Source organism: Tachyglossus aculeatus, chromosome 21, assembly GCF_015852505.1.
Source record: "Tachyglossus aculeatus isolate mTacAcu1 chromosome 21, mTacAcu1.pri, whole genome shotgun sequence".
NCBI lineage: Eukaryota > Metazoa > Chordata > Mammalia > Monotremata > Tachyglossidae > Tachyglossus > Tachyglossus aculeatus.
Genome location: NC_052086.1, coordinates 13,445,790 through 13,470,960, shown reverse-complemented (window position 1 = coordinate 13,470,960; position 25,171 = coordinate 13,445,790). Strand labels below are relative to the sequence as shown.

At 60.9% G+C, this 25,171-nt stretch overlaps 1 protein-coding gene across 2 annotated transcripts; it reads left to right on the top strand.

Moving 5' to 3' along the window:
• The first annotated feature begins 1,135 nt into the window (after nucleotides 1-1,135).
• TAOK2 (TAO kinase 2) lies at nucleotides 1,136-24,988 on the top strand. 2 transcript variants are annotated; one of them, XM_038763189.1, is made up of 19 exons: nucleotides 1,136-1,243; nucleotides 7,613-7,779; nucleotides 7,961-8,032; nucleotides 9,469-9,570; nucleotides 9,877-9,922; nucleotides 10,421-10,517; nucleotides 10,734-10,847; nucleotides 11,147-11,238; nucleotides 11,491-11,584; nucleotides 11,689-11,770; nucleotides 12,004-12,172; nucleotides 12,250-12,527; nucleotides 13,295-13,450; nucleotides 13,550-13,915; nucleotides 15,026-15,229; nucleotides 17,287-17,526; nucleotides 20,871-21,083; nucleotides 22,980-23,162; nucleotides 24,429-24,988. In XM_038763189.1, the coding sequence occupies exons 2-19, from the start codon at nucleotides 7,648-7,650 to the stop codon at nucleotides 24,936-24,938; spliced, it is 3,150 nt and encodes a 1,049-aa protein (XP_038619117.1). In that variant the 5' UTR covers nucleotides 1,136-1,243; nucleotides 7,613-7,647; the 3' UTR covers nucleotides 24,939-24,988. The 2 variants fall into 2 exon arrangements, with proteins under 2 accessions (XP_038619117.1, XP_038619118.1); XM_038763190.1 differs by lacking the exon at nucleotides 1,136-1,243 and having other exon boundaries at nucleotides 7,648-7,779; nucleotides 12,004-12,171; nucleotides 12,252-12,527; nucleotides 24,429-24,938.
• Nucleotides 24,989-25,171: the final 183 nt, after the last annotated feature.

The window sequence follows — 25,171 nt, the reverse complement described above, 5'->3', positions numbered from 1 at the left end:
ACAAATGAGGGGAACTGAGGCCCTTAGAAGTGAACCCAAAGTCACCCAGCTGACAGTTGACGGAGGCGGGATTCGAACCCACGACCTCCTACTCCCAAGCCCGGGCTTTTTCCACTGAGCCACAATGCTGCTTCAGGTTGTCCCTCAGGGGGCTCACATTTTACAAATGAGGGGAACTGAGGCCCAGAGAAGGGAAGTGACTCGCCCAAAGTCACCCAGCTGACAGTTGGCAGAGGTGGGATTCGAACCCACGACCTCCGACTCCCAAGCCCGGGCTTTTTCCACCGAGCCGCAATGCTTTTCCAGGTTGCCCCTCAGCAGGCTCACAGTCTTCATCCCCATTGTACAGATGAGGGAACTGAGGCCCAGAGAAGTGAAATGACTCGCCCAAAGTCACCCAGCTGACAGTTGGCAGAGGCTGGATTCGAACCCACGACCTCCGACTCCCAAGCCCGGGCTCTTTCCACTGATCCACACTGCTTCTCCCGGTTGCCCTCCTCTCCCGCCTTTTTATTGACACCTCCCTCCCCCCACGACGACGCCTCATCCAAGCTGTTGCGCAGGCGCAGTAGCTCGCTCCTCTCCAAGCTTCCCCTAGCAACAAGCGGGAGACGGCGCCTGCGCCGTGACCGCCTTCCCCCCCCTCCCCCGTGTGCCCTCCGTCGCTGATTGGCTGGCGGGTGGAGGGGAGGGGAGGGGGAAATCCGCGTGGCCCCGCGCCTGCGCACTCTCCCGAGGTCGCGAGGACGTGGGGGGGAGGGAGGGAAGGGGGCGGGGCTGTGCTCCAGCCCGCGCATGCGCGCTCTCCCCTGGCTACCATCTTGGAATTGGGGGGAAGAGAGGGACAGGGAAGGGATCTCAGCAGGGAAGAAAGGAAGTGAGGGGAGAGGCTGGATCCAGGATTGCCCCCCGATTCCCTGGCTTCTCCCTGGTGGAGCGAGGTGGAAGGAGAGGGGGTGGGGGGTGGGGTCCAGCCCCCTGCCCTCAGGTGGGGGCCTGGGTACCACTGGAGAAAAGGTGGATTTCCAGGGCTGCCCAGTTCCTCCAGTCCCTGGGGGTTGCCCTCCCTTTGGGGGGGGGGTCCCTTCCCCCCGCCCCCCCCCCACGAGGACAGGTTGGTGAGGAGGGGGGGGGCGGTGGAGACCCCTCCTCCAGCTCCTGGGAGCTGCTGGACAATCCCAGGAGGAGGAGGAGGAGGAGGAGAAGGAGGCGCTGGCTGGGCTGCTGGAGTGACCCCCACCAGGTGAGTGATGATGATGATGATGATGATGAAGGCATTTGTTAAGCGCCTACTATGTGCACAGCACTGTTCTAAGCCAACTCCAGGGGTTGGCACCCCCTCCCCTCATCCTTCCCACCCCCCAGTGCCATTCAGTCCATCGTCTTTATTGAGCGCCCACTGGGCCTGGAATGGCCCTCCCTCCACACATCCTCCGTTCAAAGCCCTGCTACAATCAATCAATCAATCGTATTTATTGAGCGCTTACTGTGTGCAGAGCACTGGACTAAGCGCTTGGGAAGTACAAGTTGGCAACACATAGAGAGACAGGCCCGACCCAACAGTGGGCTCATAGTCTAAAAGGGGGAGTAATAATGATGGCATTTGTTAAGTGCTTACTACGTGCCAAGCGCTGTTCTAAGCCCTGGGGAGGGTGACGACTGGGAGCCCCCCCCCAGGGGACAACCTCACCACCTTGGAACCTCCCCAGCGCTTAGAACAGCGCTTGGCACATAGTAAGGGCTTAAGTTGGGTAGGGACCGTCTCTAGATGTTGCCAACTTTTACTTCCCAAGCGCTTAGTCCAGTGCTGTGCACACAGTAAGCGCTCAATAAATACGATTGAATGAATGAATAAATGCTATAATAATAATAATTGGCTTTGTTAAGCGCTTACTATGTGCAAAGCACTGTTCAAAGCAAAGCGCTGGGGGATACAAGGTGATCAGGTTGTCCCACGTGGGGCTCACAGTCATTATCCCCATTTGACAGATGAGAGAACTGAGGCTCTGAGAAGTGAAGTGACCTGCCCAAGGTCACACAGCAGACATGGGGCGGAGCTGGGATTCGAACCCATGACCTCTGACTCCAAAGCCCATGCGCTTTCCACTGAGCCACGCTGCTTCTGTCATTATTATTATTACCATTACCAGGTGATCGGGTTTGTCCCACAGCCTTCACCCCCATTTGACAGATGAGGGAACTGAGGCCCAGAGAAGTGAAGCGACTTGCCCAAGGTCACACAGCTGACAATTGGCCGGGCCGGGATTTGAACCCATGACCCCCGCCTCCCAACCCCGGGCTCTTTCCACTGAGCCACGAGAGCTCACCTCCTCCAGGAGGCCTTCCCAGACCGAGCCCCCTTTTTTCCTCTCCTCCTTTCATTCACTCATTCCTTCAGTCGTATTTATTGAGCGCTGACTGTGTGCAGAGCACTGGACTAAGCGCTTGGGACCCCTCCCTACAGCACTTGTAGATATATTTGTACGGATTTACTCCTCTTGTACGTATTTACTATTCTATTTATTTTGTTAATGATGTGCATCCAGCTTTAATTCCATTTGTTCTGACGATTTGGACACCTGTCTACGTGTTTTGTGGTCTGTCTCCCCCTTCTAGACTGTGAGCCCGTCTATCTGTTGCCCAGTTGGACTTTCCAAGCGCTCAGTCCAGTGCTCTGCACACAGTCAGCGCCCAATAAAGACGATGAAATTCATTCATTCATTCCATCGTCTTTATTGAGCGCCGACTGGGTGCAGAGCACTGGACTGAGCGCTTAGGAGAGGACAAGTTGGCAACCCCAGCCGGGCAAAGGTGCAGCAGCCGCCGCCGGCCGGGTGGCACCTTGGCATGGCTTTCCGTCTGGGAACTGCAGTTCCTGTCTCTGCTGCAGGTTCCCCCCCCTTCCCCCTTTTTATTTTTTAGAGGAGGGGAAGGAGAGAGGTCGAGTGACATCACCTCGGGATGACACGGAGCGAGGTGTGCATAATAACGATGGCATTTATTAAGCGCTTACTCTGTGCAAAGCCCTGTTCTAAGCGCATAATAATAATAATAATGGCATTTATTAAGCGCTTACTCTGTGCAAAGCCCTGTTCTAAGCGCATAATAATAATAATAATGGCATTTATTAAGCGCTTACTCTGTGCAAAGCCCTGTTCTAAGCGCATAATAATAATAATAATGGCATTTATTAAGCGCTTACTCTGTGCAAAGCACTGTTCTAAGCGCATAAGAATAATAATAATGACATTTATTAAGTGCTTACTCTGTGCAAAGCACTGTTCTAAGCGCATAAGAATAATAATAATGACATTTATTAAGCACTTACTCTGCAAAGCCCTGTTCTAAGCGCATAATAATAATAATAATAATGGCATTTGTTAAGCGCTTACTCTGTGCAAAGCCCTGTTCTAAGCGCATAATAATAATAATAATAATGGCATTTATTAAGTGCTTACTCTGTGCAAAGCACTGTTCTAAGCACATAATAATAATAATAATAATGGCATTTATTAAGTGCTTACTCTGTGCAAAGCACTGTTCTAAGCGCGTAAGAATAATAATGGCATTTATTAAGCGCTTACTATGTGCAAAGCACTGTTCTAAGGGCTGGGGAGTTTACAAGATGATCAGGTTGTCCCACCTGGGGCTCACCGTCTTCATCCCCATTTTACAGATGAGGGAACTGAGGCCCAGAGAAGTCAAGTGACTCGCCCAAAGTCACCCAGCTGACAAGTGGCGGAGCCGGGATTTGAACCGATGACCTCCGACTCCAAAGCCCGGGCTCTTCCCACTGAGCCACGCTGCTTCCCCCGGGGGGGACAGCGACAACTGGCCTGGCGTCTTGGCACCTCTCCCGCCCGCCCTGGCTTTCGTGGCATTCCCGAATGCCGGGCCCCCCGGGAATCTGGGCCTTGGGTTCCCCTGGAACCCGGCCCTCCTCTCCCTTTTCGGGCGACACCCCCACGGGAAGCAGGCCCACCCGTCCCGTCCCTGCCAGTCCTTCCCTAAACGATCCCAACAGCTCTGGTTATTGAAACTTTCCCTCCCTTTGGAAAAGGGAAAGGCGGGCGGCTTTCCGCCCGAGTTCTTTCCCAGAGAAGAATAATGTTGGTATTGAACTAATAACAATAACAATTTTGGTATTTGTTAAGCGCTTACTATATGCCAAGCACTGTTCTAAGCGCTGGGGAGGATGCAAGGTGATCCGGTTGTCCCACGTGGGGCTCACAATTTTAATCCACTGAGCCACGCTCCTTCTCTACTCTGTGCCAAGCACAGCTCCAAGCGCTGGGATAGATACAAGGTGATCGGGTTGTCCCACGTGAGGCTCACAGTCTTCATCCCCATTTGACAGATGAGGGAACTGAGGCCCAGAGAAGTTGCGTGAGGCCCAGAGAAGTTGTGTGACTTGCCCAAGGTCACACAGCTGACAAGTGGCAGAGCCGGGATTAGAACCCAGGACCTCTGGCTCCCAAGCCCGGGCTCTTTCCACCGAGCCACGCTGCTTCTTCCCGGAGAACCCTGGCGACGTCGGCTTGGGTCTCGCCGCCTTTCTTCCGCCGCGGCCCCGGTTTTCGGGTTAGGGGACTGGGGTTCGGGTTGGGTGTTAGAGATCGAGAAGCAGCATGGCTCAGTGGAAAGAGCCCGGGCTTGGGAATCAGCGGTCATGGGTTCAAATCCCCGCTCCGCCACTTTTCAGCTGTGTGACTTTGGGCAAGTCACTGAACTTCTCTGTGCCTCAGTTACCTCACCTGCAAAATGGGGATTAAGACTGTGAGCCCTCAGTGGGACAACCTGACCACCTTGTAACTTCCCCAGCGGTTAGAACAGTGCTTTGCATATAGTAAGAGCTTAACAAATGCCATTATTATTATTATTCTTAAGAGTCTGAGGTCATGGGTTCGAATTCCGGCCCCGCCACTTGTCGGCTGTGCGACCTTGGGCAAGCCACTTCACTTCTCTGTGCCTCCGTGACCTCCTCTGCAAAATGGGGATGAAGACTGGGAGCCCCACGTGGGGCAACCTGATCACCTTGTGTCTATCCCAGCGCTTAGAACAGTGCTTGGCCCATAGTAAGCGCTTAACAAATACCATCATTATTGTTATTATTATTGGGAAGGGGAACCGGGGCAGGGAATGTCAAGCCCGCTGGACTGAGCTCATTTTGGGCAGGGAGTGTGTCTATTTATTGCTATGTCGTACTCTCCCAAGCGCTCGGTTCAGTGCTCTGCACACAGTAAGGCGTCAATAAATACGATGGAATGAATTTATGATTGAAAGGCAGTTCCATCCTGGGGCTCAGATGAAGCCGACCCCCCTCAACCTTGGGGAAATAGCCTCTCCCATGCCAGGGTGATCCGGCCAAGGAATTGGCTGCACCCTGGTAGACATCATCATCATCATCATCATCAGTCGTATTTATTGAGCGCTTACTGTGTGCAGAGCACTGTACTAAGTGCTTGGGAAGTACAAATTGGCAACATATAGAGACAGTCCCTACCCAACAGTGGGCTCACAGTCTAAAAGGGGGAGACAGAGAACAAAACCAAACATACTAACAAAATAAAATAAATGGAATAGATATGTACAAATAAATTAAATAACTAGAGTAAAAAAAAATATGTACAAACATATATACATATATGCAGGTGCTGTGGGGAAGGGAGGGAGGTAAGATGGGGGGATGGATGGGGGACGAGGGGGAGAGGAAGGAAGGGGCTCAGTCTGGGAAGGCCTCCTGGAGGAGGTGAGCTCTCAGCAGGGCCTTGAGCTCTCAGCAGGGCTCATAACGATGAAGGTACTTGTTAGCGCTCACTATGTGCCAAGCCCCGTTCTGAGCGATGGGGTAGATACAAGGTCATCGGGTTGTCCCGCGTAGGGCTCGCAGTCTTAATCCCCAGGATCTCCCCGAGAAGTATCTCTTCCGCTAGGATTTTCCCGATGGGGCCCGTGACTTTCCCGGGGGGCATGGAGAAGTGGTGACCGGCTAGGAGGTGCGGGTAGCCATCCATCGGTGGGGATTGCCAGGGCGCTGACTTGGAATTTGGGGGAACGGCGGAATGGAAAACGGGAAGATTTGAGATGACCTGACAGGTGTAGTGGTGAGACGTGAATCGAAGCAGGGCGTCTTTAGGAGGGGTCAAGGGGGGTCAGCCGACCTGTTGCTTTGGGAAGTAGCGGTCTTTCTGGAACAGAACGGGCACGTCGAGGGGGAGCAGAGTGAGAGGAACTCTGGCCCGGGCAAATGGAGCTAAATCCCAGTTCCAGTTTGGATCCTGACCCCTCAGTTTCTCTTTGTGTCTCTGGTCCCACCGGGCTGGGGCTGGGAATCCCAACAATGGCCGGATTTCCACCGTGTCCGGCCCGGCTATTTCCTGCCCCTCTCGCGGGCGTGCGTCCGCATGCCGGCAGGGAGGTGGGAAGCCAGAGGGTGAGGGGGGAGAACCAGGGGCCGAGGCGGGTCACCTGGGATTCCCAGCCGGGAGTTGGGAAGCGAGATATCAATCGTATTTATTGAGAGCCTACTGTGTGCAGAGCCCTGGACTAAGCGCTTGGGAAGTACAAATTAGCAACATATAGAGACAGTTCCTACCCAACAGTGGGCTCACAGTCTAAAAGATAGGAAGATAGATATTCAAGGAATAGCCTTTGGGAGCGAGGTGGGACCCCCAGGGCCGGATGTTTGGTGACTGGGGTCCCAATAGTTTGAGAAGGGTTCCAAACTCTGGCATTTGCCTAATTTTCACCCCGTTTTTGGCCCTCTGATGGAGTTCTCTTTCCCCCACCCTTCCCTTTCCCATGCTCCCCTATACAGTAATAATAATAATAATGATGGCATTTGTTAAGCACTTACTTTGTGCAAAGCACTGTTCTAAGCACTGGGGTGGCTACAAGGTGATCAGGTTGTCCCATGTGGGGCTCCCAGTCTTCATCCCCATTTTACAGATGAAGTAACTGAGGCACAGATCCCAAACCAGGGGCATTTTCATTCATTCATTCATCATCATCATCATCAATCGTATTTATTGAGCGCTTACTGTGTGCAGAGCACTGCACTAAGCGCTTGGGAAGTCCAAGTTGGCAACATATAGAGATGGTCCCTACCCAACAGCGGGCTCACAGTCTAAAAGGGGGAGACAGAGAACAAAACCAAACAATTCATTCATTCAATCGCATTTATTGAGCGCTTACTGTGTGCAGAGCACTGTACTAAGCGCTTGGGAAGTCCAAGTTGGCAACATAGAGAGACGGCCCCTACCCAACAGTGGGCTCGCAGTCTAAAAGGGGGAGACAGAGAACAAAACCAAACCATTCAATCGCATTTATTGAGCGCTTACTGTGTGCAGAGCACTGTACTAAGCGCTTGGGAAGTCCAAGTTGGCAACATAGAGAGACGGCCCCCACCCAACAGTGGGCTCACAGTCTAGAGTTTGCATTTCCAGTTCCGCTGTGCGGATCCCGTGCCGAGCGCGTGTTTTTTTTTTCTTTTCCCCGAAGGGTCCGTGCGGGGAGGGCCGCGCGCGCGGTCCGGAGGTCTGAAGGCTCCTTGTGTGTGTGTGTGTGTGTGTGTGTGTGTGTGTGTCTGTGTGTGTGTGTCTGTGTTCTCCAGGCCGGGCCCCGCTCCCCGTGGCCTCGGGGACCGCCATGCCCGCAGGGGGCCGGGCCGGGAGCTTGAAGGACCCCGACGTGGCTGAACTCTTTTTCAAGGATGACCCTGAGAAGCTCTTCTCGGACCTGCGGGAGATCGGCCACGGCAGCTTTGGGGCTGTGTACTTTGTGAGTGGGCCCCCCCCCCCCGTCATCCCTTCCTGCTCCCACCCTCCTCTTCCTCTCCAGAGGGCCTGCCCCCACCCCAGTTTCTCCCCTCCTCCCCCAACCCAACCCACCGATTCCACATTCCCGCTTGCCCCCACCTAACCCTCTCCCCCAACTTCCCAACCCACCTCCGCCCTTCCAGGCTCGGGATGTCCGGAGCAGCGAAGTTGTTGCCATCAAGAAGATGTCCTACAGTGGGAAGCAATCGAATGAGGTGGGTAGGAGGAAGCGGGTGGGGCAGAGGTAGAGGAAAGGGGTCCCGGGTATCGGTCGGCAGACGTTTAAACGCTTGATAGTCAAACAATCAGTCAATCAATCAATCAATCGTATTTATTGAGCGCTTACTATGTGCAGAGCACTGTACTAAGCGCTTGGGAAGTACAAATTGGCAACATATAGAGACAGTCCCTACCCAACAGTGGGCTTACAGTCTAAAAGGGGGAGACAGAGCACAAAACAAAGCATATTAACAAAATAAAATAAATAGAATAGATATGTACAAATAAAATAAATAAATAAATAAATAGAGTAAAAAATATGTACAAACATATATACAGGTAGTCACTCCACCCTCAGCCCCACAGCGCTTCCGTACGTAGCCGTACTCGGTTTGTCTATATTAACGTCTTTCTCCCTTTCTAGACTATGAGCTCCTTGTGGGCAAGGGAGGTGTTTACCAACCCCGTTATCCTTAGTCTCCGAGAGCTTAGTACGGTGCTCTCTCCGACGCAGTAAATGCTCGATAAGCAGAGAGGCAGTGTGGCTTGATGGGAAGAGCACGGGCCCGGGAGTCGGAAGATATAATAATGATAGTGATGGCATTTGTTAAGCGCTCGCTACGTGCAAAGCACTGTTCTAAGTGCTGGGAAGGATACAAGGTGATCAGGTTGCCCCATGTGGGGCTCACAACCTTAATCCCCATTTTCCAGAGAAGTGAAGTGACTTGCCCAAAGTCACCCAGCTGACAAGTGGCGGAGCCGGGATTTGAACCCACGACCTCTGACTCCAAAGCCCGGGCTCTTTCCACTGAGCCACGCTGGAAGATCTGGGTTCCAAACCCGGCTCCGCCACATACCTGACGGGTGACCCGGGGCAAGCCGCTCTTACTTCTCTGGGCCTCGGTTACCTCTTCTGCCAAACGGGGATGATGATGATGATGGCATTTGTTGAGCGCTTACTATGTGCCGAGCACCGTTCTAAGCGCCGGGGGAGGTACAAGGTCATCAGGTTGTCCCATGTGGGGCTCCCAGTCTTCATCCCCGTCTTCCAGCTGAGGTAACTGAGGCACGGAGAAGTCAGGTGACTCGCCCAAAGTCACGCAGCTGACGATTGGCGGAGCCGGGACTAGAACCCACGACCCAAGCGCTTAGTACAGTGCTCTGCACACAGTAAGCGCTCAATTGATTGATTGATTGATTGACCTCTGGCTCCCAAGCCCGGGCTCTTTCCCCTGAGCCACGCGGCTTCTCGGGGGCCGGCGAGCCCCACGTGGGGCGTGGACCGCGCCCAACCTGATTCGTCTTTATCTACCCCAGCTAGTACGGTGCCTGGCACGTAGCCCATGCCATTGAAAATAAAAGTAACGGTAAATGCGATTGATTGATGGATTGGATGACATTCCCTCCCCCCCCTGCTCTGACGGTTCCTCAGAAGTGGCAGGACATCATCAAGGAGGTGCGGTTCCTGCAGAAGCTGCGGCATCCAAACACCATTCAGTACCGGGGCTGTTACCTGAGGGAGCACACGGCTTGGGTGAGCCTGGACGCCCATCCCCACCGCCCCGCGTCCCCCGCCTCAGCCTTCAAGCTAGATCGCCGTGACCCCTAGACGCCCCCGGCCGAGCCCGGCTCCTGGTCATTCAGGCCCAAACGGGGGTCTTTTTCTCCCCCCGGGTCCTTCCCTCCCCTCCTTTCCGTCTGATCCTCTCCGCCGAATTGACCTGTTCTTTCTCGGGATGAGAGAGCGTTTCTCGTCGTTGCCTTTCTTCTTCGTTCCTTCCTCCTCGGGGGCTGGGTCAGGGGGTGAAAGTGACCTACTGACCTCTGACCCCTCCCTCAGCTGGTGATGGAGTACTGCCTGGGTTCTGCCTCCGACCTCCTGGAGGGTGAGTGAGTGATCCTGGGCTCCGGGTGGGGAAAAAGGGAGGCGGGAAGGAGCGGGCCGACGGAGACAGCCGGGGAAGCGCTAGCTGGGTGGCTCACCGTGAGAGCTTATGGTGTCGGCCTCCCGCTTCCTCCCTCTCGTCTCTTCTGATTTCGTTGTTTTTCTACCAAACGGTCAAGAGGGAGGGGGAACCTTAAAGCCCCCGGGGATTCGGGGACTTCCTGGTGTCCTTTGGGGGCTTCCCCGGCTCTCCCGCTCGCTGTTCCTCCATCCCTTGGACCCAGAAGTCCGGCTGCTCCGAGGGCAGCCCCTGGGGTCCCCGCGGGGACGGCTGGGAAGCCGGGATGACCCACGGATTGGCTCTGGAATCACGAAGCCGGGTTTTCCCTTTTCCTGCATTCCTTCTTTTCCAAGCGGGGGGGAGCTGGGGGTCTCATTGGAGCCCCACGAGGAGAAGCGGGGGTCCCTCTGACCCGGGCTCTCTCCCTGGCCTTCCCAGTGCACAAGAAGCCCCTCCAGGAGGTGGAGATCGCAGCCGTGACGCACGGGGCCCTGCAGGGGCTGGCCTATTTGCATTCCCACAACATGATCCACAGGTACCAACCTGAAGTCTTCCGTGGCTCCCAACCCCCTCCCTCGCCCTTTGACCCGAGCAGAACCCCCGGACCTCCGCCAAGCCCCCGATCCCGATAGGCCTCGGCTTTCTGGAACGCGGTCCGTACCCGCCCCCTGATCCCGACTGTTCTCTCGAGCCTGAATTTGACCTTTGAGGTGCCCCGGCACGCCCCCGACCTCCTTCTCCTTCCCGGCAGGGATGTGAAAGCTGGCAATATTCTGCTTTCGGAGCCAGGGCTGGTGAAACTGGGAGACTTTGGCTCAGCCTCCATCATGGCGCCTGCCAACTCTTTTGTGGGCACCCCGTACTGGTGAGGAGCCATGGGGGGAAGGGAAGGGAAAAGGAAGGCGGGAGAGAAGACGAGAGAGTGAATGTGAGCGAACGGAGGACGTGAGGGGTTAGGAGCAGCGGGGGTCTCAGAGGGAGGTGAAATCAGGGACGCCGTAGCCACGATCGATGGTATTTCAATCGGTGGCATTTACGGAGCGCGTCCTGCGTGCCGAGCACCGTGCTGAGCGCTCGGGAGAATTCAGCGCGGCAGAGTCGGAAGACACGTTCCCTGGCCCACGACGAGCTTCCCGCTTAGAGCCCCTCCCCTCTTGCCCCCAGGATGGCTCCTGAGGTGATCTTGGCTATGGATGAGGGCCAGTACGACGGCAAGGTGGATGTCTGGTCCCTGGGGATCACGTGCATCGAGCTGGGTAAGGAGCCGGACGGAAGAAGGCCGAAGGCGGGTCCTCCTTCACCCAACTCCCTCCCCCTCATTCTTTTCCTCTGCCTTTCTTTGTGCGTTCCCCTTTCTCTCTCTCTCTCCCTCTCTCCCCCCAAATCTCGGTTCCCTCCTGGGCTTTCCCATCCATATATCCCCCACACCCCAACGCTATCCAGCCTGTTGTCTTCCCATCCTCAGTCTCCCTCTTTTTCTCTCTGTCTGTCCATCTTTGTCTCCCCAGCGGAGCGGAAGCCACCCCTATTTAACATGAATGCGATGAGTGCCTTATACCACATTGCTCAGAACGAGTCCCCCGTGCTCCAGTCCGGACACTGGTGAGGAAAGGGGCACGTCCGCAGGTCCCGCCACCCCCTGGGAGGGCCGGGTGTCCCTGACCCCCGCTTGCCAGCCCGTGACCTCTTCCTCGCAACCCCTCCAGGTCCGAGTACTTCCGGAATTTTGTGGATTCCTGTCTCCAGAAAATCCCTCAAGACAGACCGACCTCGGACGTGCTGCTTAAGGTGCGGTTTTGAGCGATCGGAGGCGGGAAGGCCCGGTTCTCGGGGGGCGCGCCGGGCCGGGGGGAGGATGCTCGGTTTCCAGGAGGGGATCCGGCTCCGAGCGCGGAAGAGGGCGACGGGGCACCGTCCTCCGGGAGCAGGATCTTCGAGAAGAGCCTTGGGCTCCGGGTTTCGTGGGAAGGGGGACCGGAGTTCGGCGGCGGGGGACCTGACCGTCCCCACGCTTCCCTCAGCACCGGTTTGTTCTCCGCGATCGGCCTCCCACGGTGATCATGGACCTGATCCAGAGGACCAAGGACGCCGTGCGGGAGTTGGACAACCTGCAGTACCGGAAGATGAAGAAGATCTTGTTCCAGGAGGCTCAGAACGGGCCTAGCGCCGAGGTCCCCGAGGAGGAGGAGGTGAGGGCCGTCCCCGGGCCTCCCCCTGCTCCGGGTCCCGCGGGTCACCCGTGCGAGTCCCACCCGTCCTCTCCCCGTAGGAGCCGGAGCCGTACCTGCACCGGGCGGGGACCCTCACCAGCCTGGAGAGCAGCCACTCGGTGCCCAGCATGTCCATCAGCGCCTCCAGCCAGAGCAGCTCGGTCAACAGCCTGGCCGACGCCTCTGACAACGAGGAAGAGGACGAGGACGAGGAGGAAGAGGAGGAGGAAGAGGAGGAGGAGGAGGAGGACGGTCCGGAGGCCGGCGAGATGGCCATGATGCAGGAGGGCGAACACACCGTCACCTCCCACAGCTCCATCATCCACCGCCTGCCCGTACGCAGCCCCCTCCCCTGGGGCTCTTGGCTCGCTCTCTTCGGAGAGGGAGACCCTCCCCCGACCCGAGGGGGGGTTGGGGGAGCCGGGGGCGGGGAGCAGCGTGGCTCAGTGGAAAGAGCCCGGGCTTTGGAGTCAGAGGTCCTGGGTTCAAATCCCGGCTCCACCAACTGTCAGCTGTGTGACTTGGGTCGAGTCACTTCCCTTCTCTGGGCCTCGGCTCCCTCATCTGTCAAATGGGGATGAAGACCGTGAGCCCCCACCCCGTGGGACAACCTCATCACCTCGTAACCTCCCCAGCGCTTAGACCAGTGCCTTGCACGTAGTAAGCGCTTAACAAATGCTATCGTTATTATTATTATTATTATTATTATCCCAGCCTTCCCAGAGGAGAGGGCTCTGAATAGAGGAAGCCCGGCATTTGTCCGGGCCCGGCCGCCCGGAGCTGGGACGGGCCAGCGGGGCCTCCGGATGGGCCGGGAGAGGTCGGGCCCATTAAGCCCAAATTTCGGCACCAGTCTACACGTTTGGTTGTCTGTGTCCCCCTTCCAGACTGTGAGCCCGTTGCTGGGTAGGGACCGTCTCTATATGTTGCCGACTTGGACTTCCCAAGCGTTTATTACAGTGCCCTGCACGCGGTAAGCGCTCAGTAAATACGACTGAATGAATGAATGAAGCTGGCCCTCTCGGGTCCTTCCCCGGTCTCCCCAGGGTCTCAGGCCGCGTGCCCACCCTTCGCTCTTCAATCTCCCTCCCTGTTCCTCCAGGGCCCGGAAAACCTGTACGATGATCCTTACCAGCCGGAGCCGTCTCCGGGGCCCCTCCAGCCGCCTCCTCCCCCGGCCTCCTCCTCGTCCTCCGCCCGGCGCCGAGCGTACTGTCGCAACCGGGACCACTTCGCCACCATCCGCACCGCCTCCTTGGTGAGCCGGGAGCGGGGCGCCCGGCTCCGGGATGGGGAGAGGGACCGGGAGCGGGCTCTGACGCCCTTCCCTCCCTCCCTCCCCGCCTCCCGCGTCCAGGTGAGCCGTCAGATTCAGGAGCACGAGCAGGACTCTGCTCTGCGGGAGCAGCTGAGCGGTTACAAGCGGATGCGGCGGCAGCACCAGAAGCAGCTCCTGGCGCTGGAGTCCCGTCTGCGGGGCGAGCGGGAGGAGCACGGCGTCCGGCTGCAGCGGGAACTGGAGGCCCAGAGGGCCGGCTTCGGGGCCGAGGCCGACAAGCTGGCCCGGCGCCACCAGGCCATCGGGGAGAAGGAGGCCCGGGCCGCCCAGGCCGAGGAGCGCAAATTCCAGCAGCACATCCTGGGCCAGCAGAAGAAGGAGCTGGCCGCTCTGCTGGAAGCCCAGAAACGCACGTACAAGCTGAGGAAAGAGCAGCTTAAGGAGGTGGGCTGGGCCGGGGGCTGGGAATGTACTCATTCATTCATTCAATCGCATTTATTGAGCGCTTACCGTGTGCCGAGCACTGGACTGAGCGCTTGGGAAGTCCAAGTTGGCAACATCGAGAGACGGTCCCTACCCAGCAGCGGGCTCACGGTCCCGAGCGCTTCGTAGCGTGGCTCGTTGGAAAGAGCCCGGGCTTTGGAGTCGGAGGTCACGGGTTCAAATCCCAGTCCCTGGGTGACTTTGGGCAAGTCGCTTCGCTTCTCTGGGCCTCAGTTACCTCATCTGGAAAACGGGGATTAAAACTGTGAGCCCCAGGTGGGGCAACCTGATCACCTTGCATCCCCTCCCAGCGCTTAGAACGGTGCTTCGCACATAGTAAGCGCTTAACAAGTGCCATCATCGCCATTCTCTGGGCCTCAGTTACCTCAGCTGTAAAATGGGGATGAAGACTGTGAGCCCCTTGTGGGACAACCTGATCACCTTGTAACCTCCCCGGCGCTTAGAACAGTGCTTTGCACAAAGTAAGCGCTTAATAAATGCCGTCGTTATTATTCTTATAGTACGGTGCTCCGCACAGGGGAAGCGCTCCGTAGATCCCACCGACGGGGCGGCCGGGCCGGGGAGGTGCCACGCGGAGGGACCGCCGCGGGACTTGGGGGTCGGGGGAGTGGACATGGGGGGCTCCGAAGAGGCGCTTAGACCGGGCCATGTCCGGGGAAGGGGATGGAACGGACTCCAGACTGGGAGCTTGTCTCCATTCACTTAATCATATTTATTGAGCGCCGACTGTGCGCAGAGCACTGTACTAAGCGCTTGGGAAGTCCAAGTCGGCAACGTCTAGAGACGGTCCCCACCCAATGATGGGCTCACAGTCTAGACGGGGAGACAGACAACAAAACAAAGCGTGTGGACGGGTGCTCTAGATCGTAAGCTCGTTGTGGGCTGGGGACGCGTCCTCTCGTTGTCGTGGCGTCCTCTCCCAAGCGCTTAGGACGGTGCTCCGCGCCCGGTAAGCGCTCAGTAAATACGATCGACCGGACGAACGACGGGCGGGATCCCGGGAAGCCAGGGCGGGACGGGCCCCCTGACCCGAGCCGGCCCCCGCCCCAGGAGTTGCAGGAGAATCCGAGCACACCGAAGCGGGAAAAGGCAGAGTGGCTTCTGCGGCAGAAGGAGCAGCTGCAGCAGTGCCAGGCGGAGGAGGAGGCCGGGCTGCTGCGGCGCCAGCGCCAGTACTTCGAGCTGCAGTGTCGCCAGTACAAGCGCAAAATGCTGCTAGCCCGGCACAGCCTGGACCAGGACCTGCTGCGGGAGGTGAGGCCCCCTGCCCCGGCCCGGCCCGGCCCGGCCCGCCCCGCCTGCCCGCTCCCCTCCCGGCCTCTCCACCCCTCCGTCCCGCTCTCCCAGGCTCGCTCTCGCTCCCCCCGGCCCCCCGGCGCGGCTCAGAGGAGCCAGCTTCCGTGCCCGGCCAGCCCGGCCGACCCCTCACTCGCCCGAGCCACCCGCTTCCAGGGTTTCATTCTCTCTCTCTCTCTCTATCTACAACCTTCCCTTCTCCATCTTGGGCTTGTCTTCTCCCACCGTGTCCCACTGTGTCTGTCCACCTGGCCTCCTCCTGCTTCTCTCCGCCCCGATTTCCCCGTGAAGCCACCGTTTCTCTTCTGCACCCCGCCTTCCTCCGCCCGCCCATCCCTCCCCTTTCTTCCTCCAGATCCCACCCCTTCTTGATCACCTTTTCTCTCCGAAGGATTCCGCCTCAGCTCTTCCTGTGTCCTCGAGTCCTTCCCCTCCCTGCCCTTCTTGAAATCCCTCCACGGCCGCCACCTCCGTGAGGCTCGCAGCCCCCTGTCCCGTCCCCCATCTCCCCTTCCGCCTCAGCTCTCCTTGCGTCCTCGAGTCCTTCCCATCCCGTCCCTCATCTCCCCTTCCGCCTCGGCTCTCCCTGCGTCCTCGAGTCCTTCCCCTCCCTGCCCTTCTTGAAATCCCTCCACAGCCGCCGTCTCCGTGAGGCTCACCGCCCCCGTCCCGTCCCCCATCTCCCCTTCCTCCTCAGCTGTCCCTGTGTCCTCGAGTCCTTCCCCTCCCTGCCCTTCTTGAAATCCCTCCACAGCCGCTGTCTCCGTGAGGCTCCCCACGCCCCGACTCGTCTCATCTCCCCTTCCACCTCAGCTGTCCCTGCATCCTCGAGTCCTTCCCCTTCCTGCCCTTCTTGAAGTCCCTCCACGTCTGCTGTCTCTGTGAGGCTCACCACCCCCGTCTTGTCCCCCATCTCCCCTTCAACCTCAGCTCTCTCTGCGTCCTCGAGTCCTTCCCCTCCCTGCCCTTCTTGAAATCCCTCCACAGCTGCCGTCTCTGTGAGGCTCCCTACGCCCCATCGCGTTCCCCATCTCCCCTTCCGCCTCAGCTCTCCTTGCGTCCTCGAGTCCTTCCCATCCCGTCCCTCATCTCCCCTTCCGCCTCAGCTCTCCCTGTGTCCTCGAGTCCTTCCCATCCCATCCCTTATCTCCCCTTCCGCCTCAGCTCTCCCTGCGTCCTCGAGTCCTTCCCCTCCCTGCCCTTCTTGAAATCCCTCGACGGCCGCCGTCTCCGTGAGGCTCGCCGCCCCCCGTCCCGTCCTCCATCTCCCCTTCCTCCTCAGCTGTCCCTGCGTCCTCGAGTCCTTCCCCTCCCTGCCCTTCTTGAAATCCCTCCACGGCCGCCGTCTCCGTGAGGCTCACCGCCCCCCGTCCCGTCCCCCACCTCCCCTTCCACCTCAGCTCTCCCTGCATCCTCAAGTCCTTCCCCTTCCTGCCCTTCTTGAAGTCCCTCCACGTTTGCTGTCTCCGTGAGGCTCACCACGCCCCATCCTGTCCCCCATCTCCCCTTCCACCTCAGCTCTCTCTGCGTTCTCAAGTCCTTCCCCTCCCTGTCCTTCTTGAAATCCCTCCACAGCCGCCGTCTCTGTGAGGCTCCCTGCACCCCATCCCGTCCCCCATCTCCCCTTCCGCCTCAGCTCTCTCTGCGTCCTCGAGTCCTTCCCCTCCCCGCCCTTCTTGAAATCCCTCCACGGCCGCTGTCTCCGTGAGGCTCGCCGCCCCCCGTCCCGTCCCTCATCTCCCCTTCCGCCTCAGCTGTCCCTGCGTCCTCGAGTCCTTCCCCTCCCTGCCCTTCTTGAAATCCCTCCACGTCCGCCGCCTCGGTGAGGCTCCCCACGCCCCGTCCCGTCCCCCATCTTCCCCTTCCGCCTCGGCTCTCCCCGCGTCCTCGAGTCCTTCCCCTCCCTGCCCTCCTTGAAGTCCCCCCGCGTCGGCCGCCTCCGTGAGGCTGGCCGCCCCCCGCCCCGTCCCCTCGGTGCCCCCGCCCCGGCCCTGACCGTGCCGTGCCCCTCCCAGGACCTGAACAAGAAGCAGACGCAGAAGGACCTGGAGTGCGCCCTGCTGCTGCGGCAGCACGAGGCGTCGCGGGAGCTGGAGGCCCGGCAGCTGCAGGCCGTGCAGCGCACGCGGGCCGAGCTGACCCGGCTGCAGCACCAGACGGAGCTGGGCAATCAGCTGGAGTACAACAAGCGGCGCGAGCAGGAGCTGCGCCAGAAGCACGCGGCTCAGGTCCGCCAGCAGCCCAAGAGCCTCAAAGTACGTGCCGCCGAGCCCCAGGCCCCCCCGGCCCCCGCTCCCCGGGTCCCAGATCCCGGCCCCCGGCCGCCGCAGCGGGAGGAGGAAGAGCGGGAGCGGCGGCGACGGCAGCAGCAGCCCGCCGGGGAGGAGAGGAGCCGCGGCCCGAGAGAGGAGCGGAGCACGTTGGGAGAGGAGGAGGCGGCCCGGGAGCGCGCAACGCCCGGAGAGGAGGCGGCCCCGGAGCGCCGGATCCCGGGAGCGCGGGACGAGGCCGCCGCCGCCGCCGTCGCCGCCCGGGAGCGGAGCGTTCCGGGAGAGGAGGAGGAGGAGGAGGAGCAGTGGATGCTGGGAGAGGAGGAGGAAGTGGAGGCCGGAGCCTCCCTGGGGCCCGAGGAGCGGAGGATCGTGGGGGAGGAGGCCGAGGAGCCGCCGCCGCCGCCGCCGCCGGCCCCGTCCCCGACCCCCGGGGGACGGAGGACTCCGGGAGACGAGGGGCCGGCGGGGCCGGACGGGACCCCCCCCCGCCCCCGGGGAACGGAGGATCGTGGGCCGGGAGGGGGCCGAGGCGTGGAGGCCGTGCGAGGAGGAGTGGAGGATCGCGGGCGAGGAGGCCAAGCCGGGGTGGCCCCGGGGCGCGGCCCTGGCCCCGGTCCCGGAGGAGCAGGAGGAGGAGCAGGAGGAGGAGGAGGGGGCCCCGGCCGGGAGCCCGCGGGCCCCCGGGGACGGCTGCCCCTCCCCGGAGGCCCCCCCGCCGGTGGCGGCGGCGGCGGCGGCGCCCCGGCTCCCCGGCCTCCTGACCCACGGGCTCCTGGCGGGCCTGTCGCTGGCGGTGGGCTCCTCGGCGGCCCTGCTGCCCCTGCTGCTGCTGCTGCTCCTGCCGCTGCTGGCGGCTCAGGGCGGGGGCGGCCTGCAGGCGGCCCTGCTGGCCCTGGAGGTGGGCCTGGTGGGCCTGGGGGCCTCCTACCTGCTCCTGTGCACGGCCCTCCTCCTGCCGCCGGGCCTCTTCCTCTGGCTGGCGTGCGGGGCGGCCCTGGCGGCGGTGCTGGGGCTCAGCTGGCGGCGGGGGCTGGCCGGGGTGCCCCTGGGCCTGGGCGCCGCCTGGCTGCTGGCCCGCCCGGGCCTGGCCCTGCCCCTGCCCCTGGGGGCCGCGGCGGCGGCGGCGGCGGGCGGCGGCTGGCTGCGGCGCCGGGGGGCCCCGGCTGCGCCAGGCGGGCTCCAGGCTCTGGCTGCGCCTCCTGCTGCGGCTCCCGCCCCCCGTCTTCCGGGCCCTGCAGGGCTGCGGGGCCGTGGGGGACCGGGGCCTCTTCGCCCTCTACCCCAAGACCAACAAGGAGGGCTTCCGCAGCCGGCTGCCCGTGCCCGGGGCCCGCCGCCCGCGCCGGGGCCCGGCCGGGGGGCCCCGCGCCCTGCTGGGCCGGGCCTGGGCCCTGTGCGGGGGGCTCAACCGCCGCCTGGCCGGGGCCGGCAGGGGCCTGGCCGCCCGCCTGCCCCCCGACGCGGTCCGCCTCCTGGCGCGCTGGGGCCTGCTGCGGGGGGAGCGGCCCAGCCGGATCCCGCGGCTCCTGGGCCGGGACCAGCGCCGCCCAGCCGGCGCCTCCCCCCGCCCGCCGGTCCCCGGGGGGGGGGGTCGGCCCGCCGCCCCCGCACCCGCCGGGCCCGGGCGCCCCCGCCCTGGAGGTGACCCGAGACCCCGAGACACAGCACTTTAACGGCCCCCTCCCGTCCCCGTCCCCCCCTCGGGTCCCGGGTGGGAATGGAGAGGAGCTCCCCGGGGGTTCCTCCTTCCTTCCCTCGCTCCTCGTGTCTTCCCTATCCATCCCTCCCTCCTCCCTCCACCACGCCCCACCGTAAGCTTGAAGGGAATCGGGCAGGAGGCGACCAGTATTCCCAGCCAGCTCTCTCCCTCCCCTCCACCTTAGTCCCCCGGGAGGACCACCACCACCACCACCACCACCACCACCACTTATTTATATCCCCCCCCTCCCTCCCCAGCCACCTCCCTAAGTTATTGATGTCCCCCCCGCTCTCGTGTGGGTGTTCGTGTGAGTGGTTGCGCGCGTGTGGGCGCGGATGGCTTTCTCATCCTCATTCATTGCCTCTCCGTGGTCTGGGGGCTACCCCTCAGCTTCCTCATGCAGGTTTGGGAGGGTTTTTTTTTTAAGGTGGGAATGTTTTGGTTTTTTGGTTTTCTTCCCCCCCCCCAACCCCCACCCCTTCAATTTTGTTTTCTCCCCGTCTCCCTTCCCTTCCCCCTGCCAAAGCAAAGACAAATAAAATATGCGAGCGGAACTGTCCTTGCCCCTGGCTGCCTGGTCTGCTTTTGTCCTACTGCCCCCCTTCCCCTCCCCAAAGCCCCCTTAATCCCACCCGGCTCCCGTGGGCCCCGGTTCGCCCCCTCCCCGTCCTCCGGGCCCCGTTGAGTACTCTTCCAGAGTTTACTCGGGCCCCGGCCGGCCCCTTCCCCGTCAGAACCGCCTCCTCCTTCCACACGTTCCCTCCCCCCCGGTTTGGCCGCCTCCTCCGTGCCTCCCTCCCTGCTTCGCACCTCGGAACGGTATTCCCGCTCTCGGCTCTGCCCCCTTCCGTGCGGACCGTCGGGACGGTTAGCCGTCGAGGGTGTCCCGGGCGCCTCTGCCCCCTTCCCCGACCTTCCTCGCTTTCCAAGCCCTCCCGCCACCGCCCGCCCTCTCGTTTCTCCTTCATCCTCCTCACCTCCTCTCGTCATCCGCGCTTTCATTCCCTACCCGTAGCAGCCGAGCCCCGACCCTTTCCGAGGCCCCACAGGGCAGCGGCGGGGGGCGGTTGGAAGCTCCCTCCGACGGAGGACGGGCGGAGAAGGGGGGTCGGGCCGAGAAGGAGAAAGCCGTCTGTGAGGGGGCGGCGGGACCCTGGAGTTGGCGGAGCGTGGGGAGACGGGGAAGAGGAGGGATAGCGTGGAGTTGGGTCTCCAGGCGGGCCGGGCGAGATGGTTCATGACCAGCGGGATGGGTTCGAGAGACGGTGACCGGCACCCCAGGGGGAGGAGAGGGAGTTAGGGTCCCCCAAGGCGGCAGCCGCTCCTCTCCGCTCCGGAGAGCCACGGGGTCCGGCCCGCGTCCCTCTAGACGGGGTCCCCCCCACCCCCGTTTGAAGCGACCCGACGTCTCCCCGCCGCCTCCGGGCTCCTTGTCTCCTTCCCCCCGGCCTCGTGCTCGTCGTAACGGGATCTCGGCCCGGCTCGCGTTGTTCCCCGCCCGCGGTTGGCGGGCGTCCCCGCGGCCGGTTCTTCGTCCCCCCCGTCCGCGTGCGGCTCCCTGTCCGTCTAACGTGGTTTCCGCTTCTCTCCCCCTCCCCGTGTCTCTGTCCCGCTGCCCGCCCGGCAGTCCAAGGAGCTGCAGATCAAGAAGCAGTTCCAGGAGACGTGTAAGATCCAGACGCGGCAGTACAAGGCCCTGAGGGGGCACCTGCTGGAGGGCACGCCCAAGGCCCAGCACAAAGGCCTGCTGAAGCGGCTCAAGGAGGAGCAGACCCGCAAGCTGGCCATCCTGGCCGAGCAGTACGACCAGTCCATCTCGGAGATGCTCAGCTCCCAGGCGGTGAGACCCCCCGGCGGGGCGGCCGCCGTCGCCCGGGTTTCGGGATGGAGGAGGAGGAGGGTGCCCGCCAACTCCGTCGGGAGCGTGCTCTCCCGAGCGCCCGCGCTCCGTCATTCATTCAGCCCTATATATTGAGCGCTTACCGTGTGCGGAGCACTGGACTGAGCGCTTGGGAAGCCCAGGTCGGCAACATATAGAGGCGGTCCCTACCCGACAGCGGGCTCACGGCCTAGAAGGGGGAGACGGGCAACGAAACGTGAGAAGCAGCGTGGCTCAGTGGAAAGAGCCCGGGCTTTGGAGTCAGAGATCGTGGGTTCAAATCCCAGTTCCGCCGTTTGTCAGCTGGGTGACTCTGGGCAAGTCGCTTCACTTCTCTGGGCCTCTGTTACCCCATCTGTAAAATGGGGATTAAGACCGTGAGCCCCCCGTGGGACAACCTGATCACCCTGTATCCCCCCCCAGCGCTTAGAACAGTGCTTTGCCCATAGTAAGCGCTTCCTCTTTTAGACGGTGAGCCCACTGTTGGGTAGGGACTGTCTCTATATGTTGCCAACTTGTACTTCCCAAGCGCTTAGTACGGTGCTCTGCACACAGTAAGCGCTCAATAAATACGATTGATGATGATGATGATGATTAAATGCCATCGTTATTATTAGTATTATGCGGACAGGTGTCAAGTCGACAGAACAAATAGAATTAAAGCTCCATTCTTCAATCGTATTTGTTGAGCGCTTACTGTGTGCAGAGCACTGGACTAAGCGCTTGGGAAGTCCAAGTTGGCAACATAGAGAGACGGTCCCTACCCAACAGCGGGCTCACAGTCCCGAGCGCTTAGTAGCGTGGCTCATTGGAAAGAGCCCGGGCTTTGGAGTCAGAGGTCACGGGTTCAAATGCCAGCCCCGCCAATTGGCAGCTGGGTGACTTTGGGCAAGTCACTTCACTTCTCTGGGCCTCAGTTACCTCATCTGGAAAATGAGGATTAAAACTGTGAGCCCCAGGTGGGGCAACCTGATCACCTTGCAATCCCCCCCCCCAGCGCTTAGAACGGTGCTTTGCACATAGTAAGTGCTTAACAAATGCCATCATCATCGTCATCCAAGTTGGCAACATATAGAGACGGTCCCTACCCAGCAGTGGGCTCACAGTCTAGAAATGCACATCATTAACAAAATAAATAGAATAGTAAATATTCATTCAGTCGTATTTATTGAGCACTTACTGTGTGCAGAGCACTGTACTAAGCGCTTGGGAAGTACAGGTTGGCAACATATATAGTCAGTCCCTACCCAACAGTGGGCTCACAGTCTAGAAGACTAGTAAATATGTACTAAGCTCTTGGGACGTACAAGTTGGCAACATATAGAGACAGTCCCTACCCAACAGTGGGCTCACAGTCTAGAAGACTAGTAAATATGTACGAATAGAGTAATAAATCTGTACAAACATATGTACAGGTGCTGTGGGCAGGGGAAGGTGGTAGGGTGGGGGGCGATGGGGAGGAGGAGAGGAAAAAGGGGGCTCAGTGTGGGAAGGCCTCCTGGAGGAGGTGAGCTCTCAGTAGGGCTTTAAAGGGAGGAAGAGAGCTAGCTTGGCGGATGTGGGGAGGGAGGCCATTCTGGGCCAGGGGGAGGACGTGGGCCGGGGGTTGATGGCGGGACAGGCAAGAACGAGGCCTGGTGAGGAGGTGAGCGACTGCAGAGGAGTGGAGGGTGTGGGATGGGCTGGAGAAGGACAGAAGGGATGGGAAATAGGAGGGGGCGAGGGGATGGATGGACAGCCTTGAAGCCGAGAGCGAGCCATCGATCGGGTGTGAAGAGGGTCCCGCTTGCCTCTGCCCACCGCCATCCTGGGCCCCGCCCCCCACCCCCCCCCACCCCCACCCCGGTTCTGCTGCAGCTTCGCCTGGATGAGACCCAGGAGTCGGAATTTCAGACCCTGCGTCTGCAGCTGCAGCAGGAGCTGGAGCTGCTCAACGCTTACCAGAGCAAGATCAAGATCCGCACGGAGAGCCAGCACGAGCGGGAGGCCCGAGAGCTGGAGCAGAGGGTGGCGCTGAGGCGGGCCCTGCTGGAGCAACGGGTACGGAGGGGGCCCCGGGGGGTACGGAGGGGGCCCCGGGGGGCACGGAGGGGGCCCCGGGGGGCCCGGCCGCAGGGCCGAGCTTCATTCATTCAATCGTATTGAGTGAGCGCTCACTGTGTGCAGAGCACTGGACGGAGCGCTTGGGAAGGCCGAGGTGGCAACAGAGAGAGACGGTCCCTACCCGACAGCGGGCTCACAGTCCCGAGCGCTTAGTAGCGTGGCTCATTGGAAATCAATCAATCAATCAGTCGTATTTAGTGAGCGCTTACTGTGTGCAGAGCACTGGACGAAGCGCTTGGGAAGTCCAAGGTGGCAACATAGAGAGACGGTCCCTACCCAACAGCGGGCTCACAGTCCCGAGCGCTTAGTAGCGTGGCTCATTGGAAATCAATCAATCAATCAATCAATTGTATTTACTGAGCGCTTACTGTGTGCAGAGCACCGTACTAAGCACTTGGGAAGTCCAAGTTGGCAACATATAGAGACAGTCCCTACCCAACAGTGGGCTCACGGTCTAAAAGGGGGAGGCAGAGAACAAAACCAAACATACTAACAAAATAAAATAAATAGAATAGATATGTACAAGTAAAATAAATAGAGTAATAAATATGTACAAGCATATATACGTATATACAGGTGCTGTGGGGAAGGGAAGGAGGTAAGATGGGGGGATGGAGAGGGGGACGAGGGGGAGAGGAAGGAAGGGGCTCAGTCTGGAAAGAGCCCGAGCTTTGGAGTCAGAGGTCACGGGTTCAAATCCCAGCCCCTACCCAACAGCGGGCTCACAGTCTAGATGGGGGAGACAGAGAACAAAACATTTTAACAAAATAAGTAGGATAAATATGTGCAAGTAAAATAGAGTAATAAATACGTGCAAACATCTATACATATATACAGGTGCTGTGGGGAAGGGAAGGAGGTAAGGCCGGGGGGGGATGGAGAGAGGAAGGAGGGGGCTGAGTGTGGGAAGGCCTCCTGGAGGAGGTGAGCTCTCAGTAGGGCCTTGAAGGGAGGAAGAGAGCGAGCTCGGCGGATGTTGGGAGGGAGGCCATTCCGGGCCGGGGGGAGGACGTGGGGCCGACGGTGGGACGGGTGAGAACGAGGCCCAGTGAGGAGGTGAGCGGCGGCAGAGGAGCGGAGGGTGCGGGCTGGGCTGGAGAAGGACACAAGGGAGGTGAGGGAGGACGGGGCGAGGTGACGGAGAGCTTAGTCCTCGTCCCGGCCCCAGCCCTTTCCTCCTTCCCCTGACCCCGTGCGGCCCAGGTGGAAGAGGAGCTGCTGGCCCTGCAGACGGGACGGTCGGAGCGGATCCGGGGGCTGCTGGAGCGCCAGGCGCGGGAGATCGAGGCCTTCGACGCGGAGAGCATGCGGCTGGGCTTCTCCAGCATGGCGCTGGGGGGCATCCCGGCCGAGGCCGCCGCCCAGGGCTACCCCGCCCCGCCGCCGGCCCCCGCCTGGCCTTCGCGCCCCGTGCCCCGCTCCGGCGCCCACTGGAGCCACGGCCCCCCGCCGCCGGGCATGCCCCCGCCGGCCTGGCGGCAGCCCTCCCTGCTGGTGCCCCCCGGGCCGCCCACCTGGCTGGGCCCCCCGCCGGCGGCCGGGCCGCCCCGGCCCGGGGCCCTGCTGCTCCTGAGGAACAGTCCCCAGCCCCTGCGCCGGGCAGCCTCGGGCAGCGGGGACGGGGGCGGCCCGGGCCCCGGGCCCGGGGGACTCAGTCGCAGCACCAGCGTCGCCTCCCACATCCTCAACGGCTCTTCCCACTTCTACTCCTGAGCGGCCCGGGGTTCGGGGGAGCCGGTGGTGGCAGCGGCGGCCGGTGATCCCTTGGGGCGGAGGGCGGGGAGCGGGCAGGGGACGGGGTGGGGGGGAGGGCACGCGCGCCTGGATTATCTCTCTGGGCCTTAAAGGGTGACGGCCCCGCAGCCGGACCGCCGCCTCCTTGAAGGCCCCGGGGAGACGGACGAGACGGGATGCGTGAGTTCTCCAGCCCGGGACTCGGGGTGGCT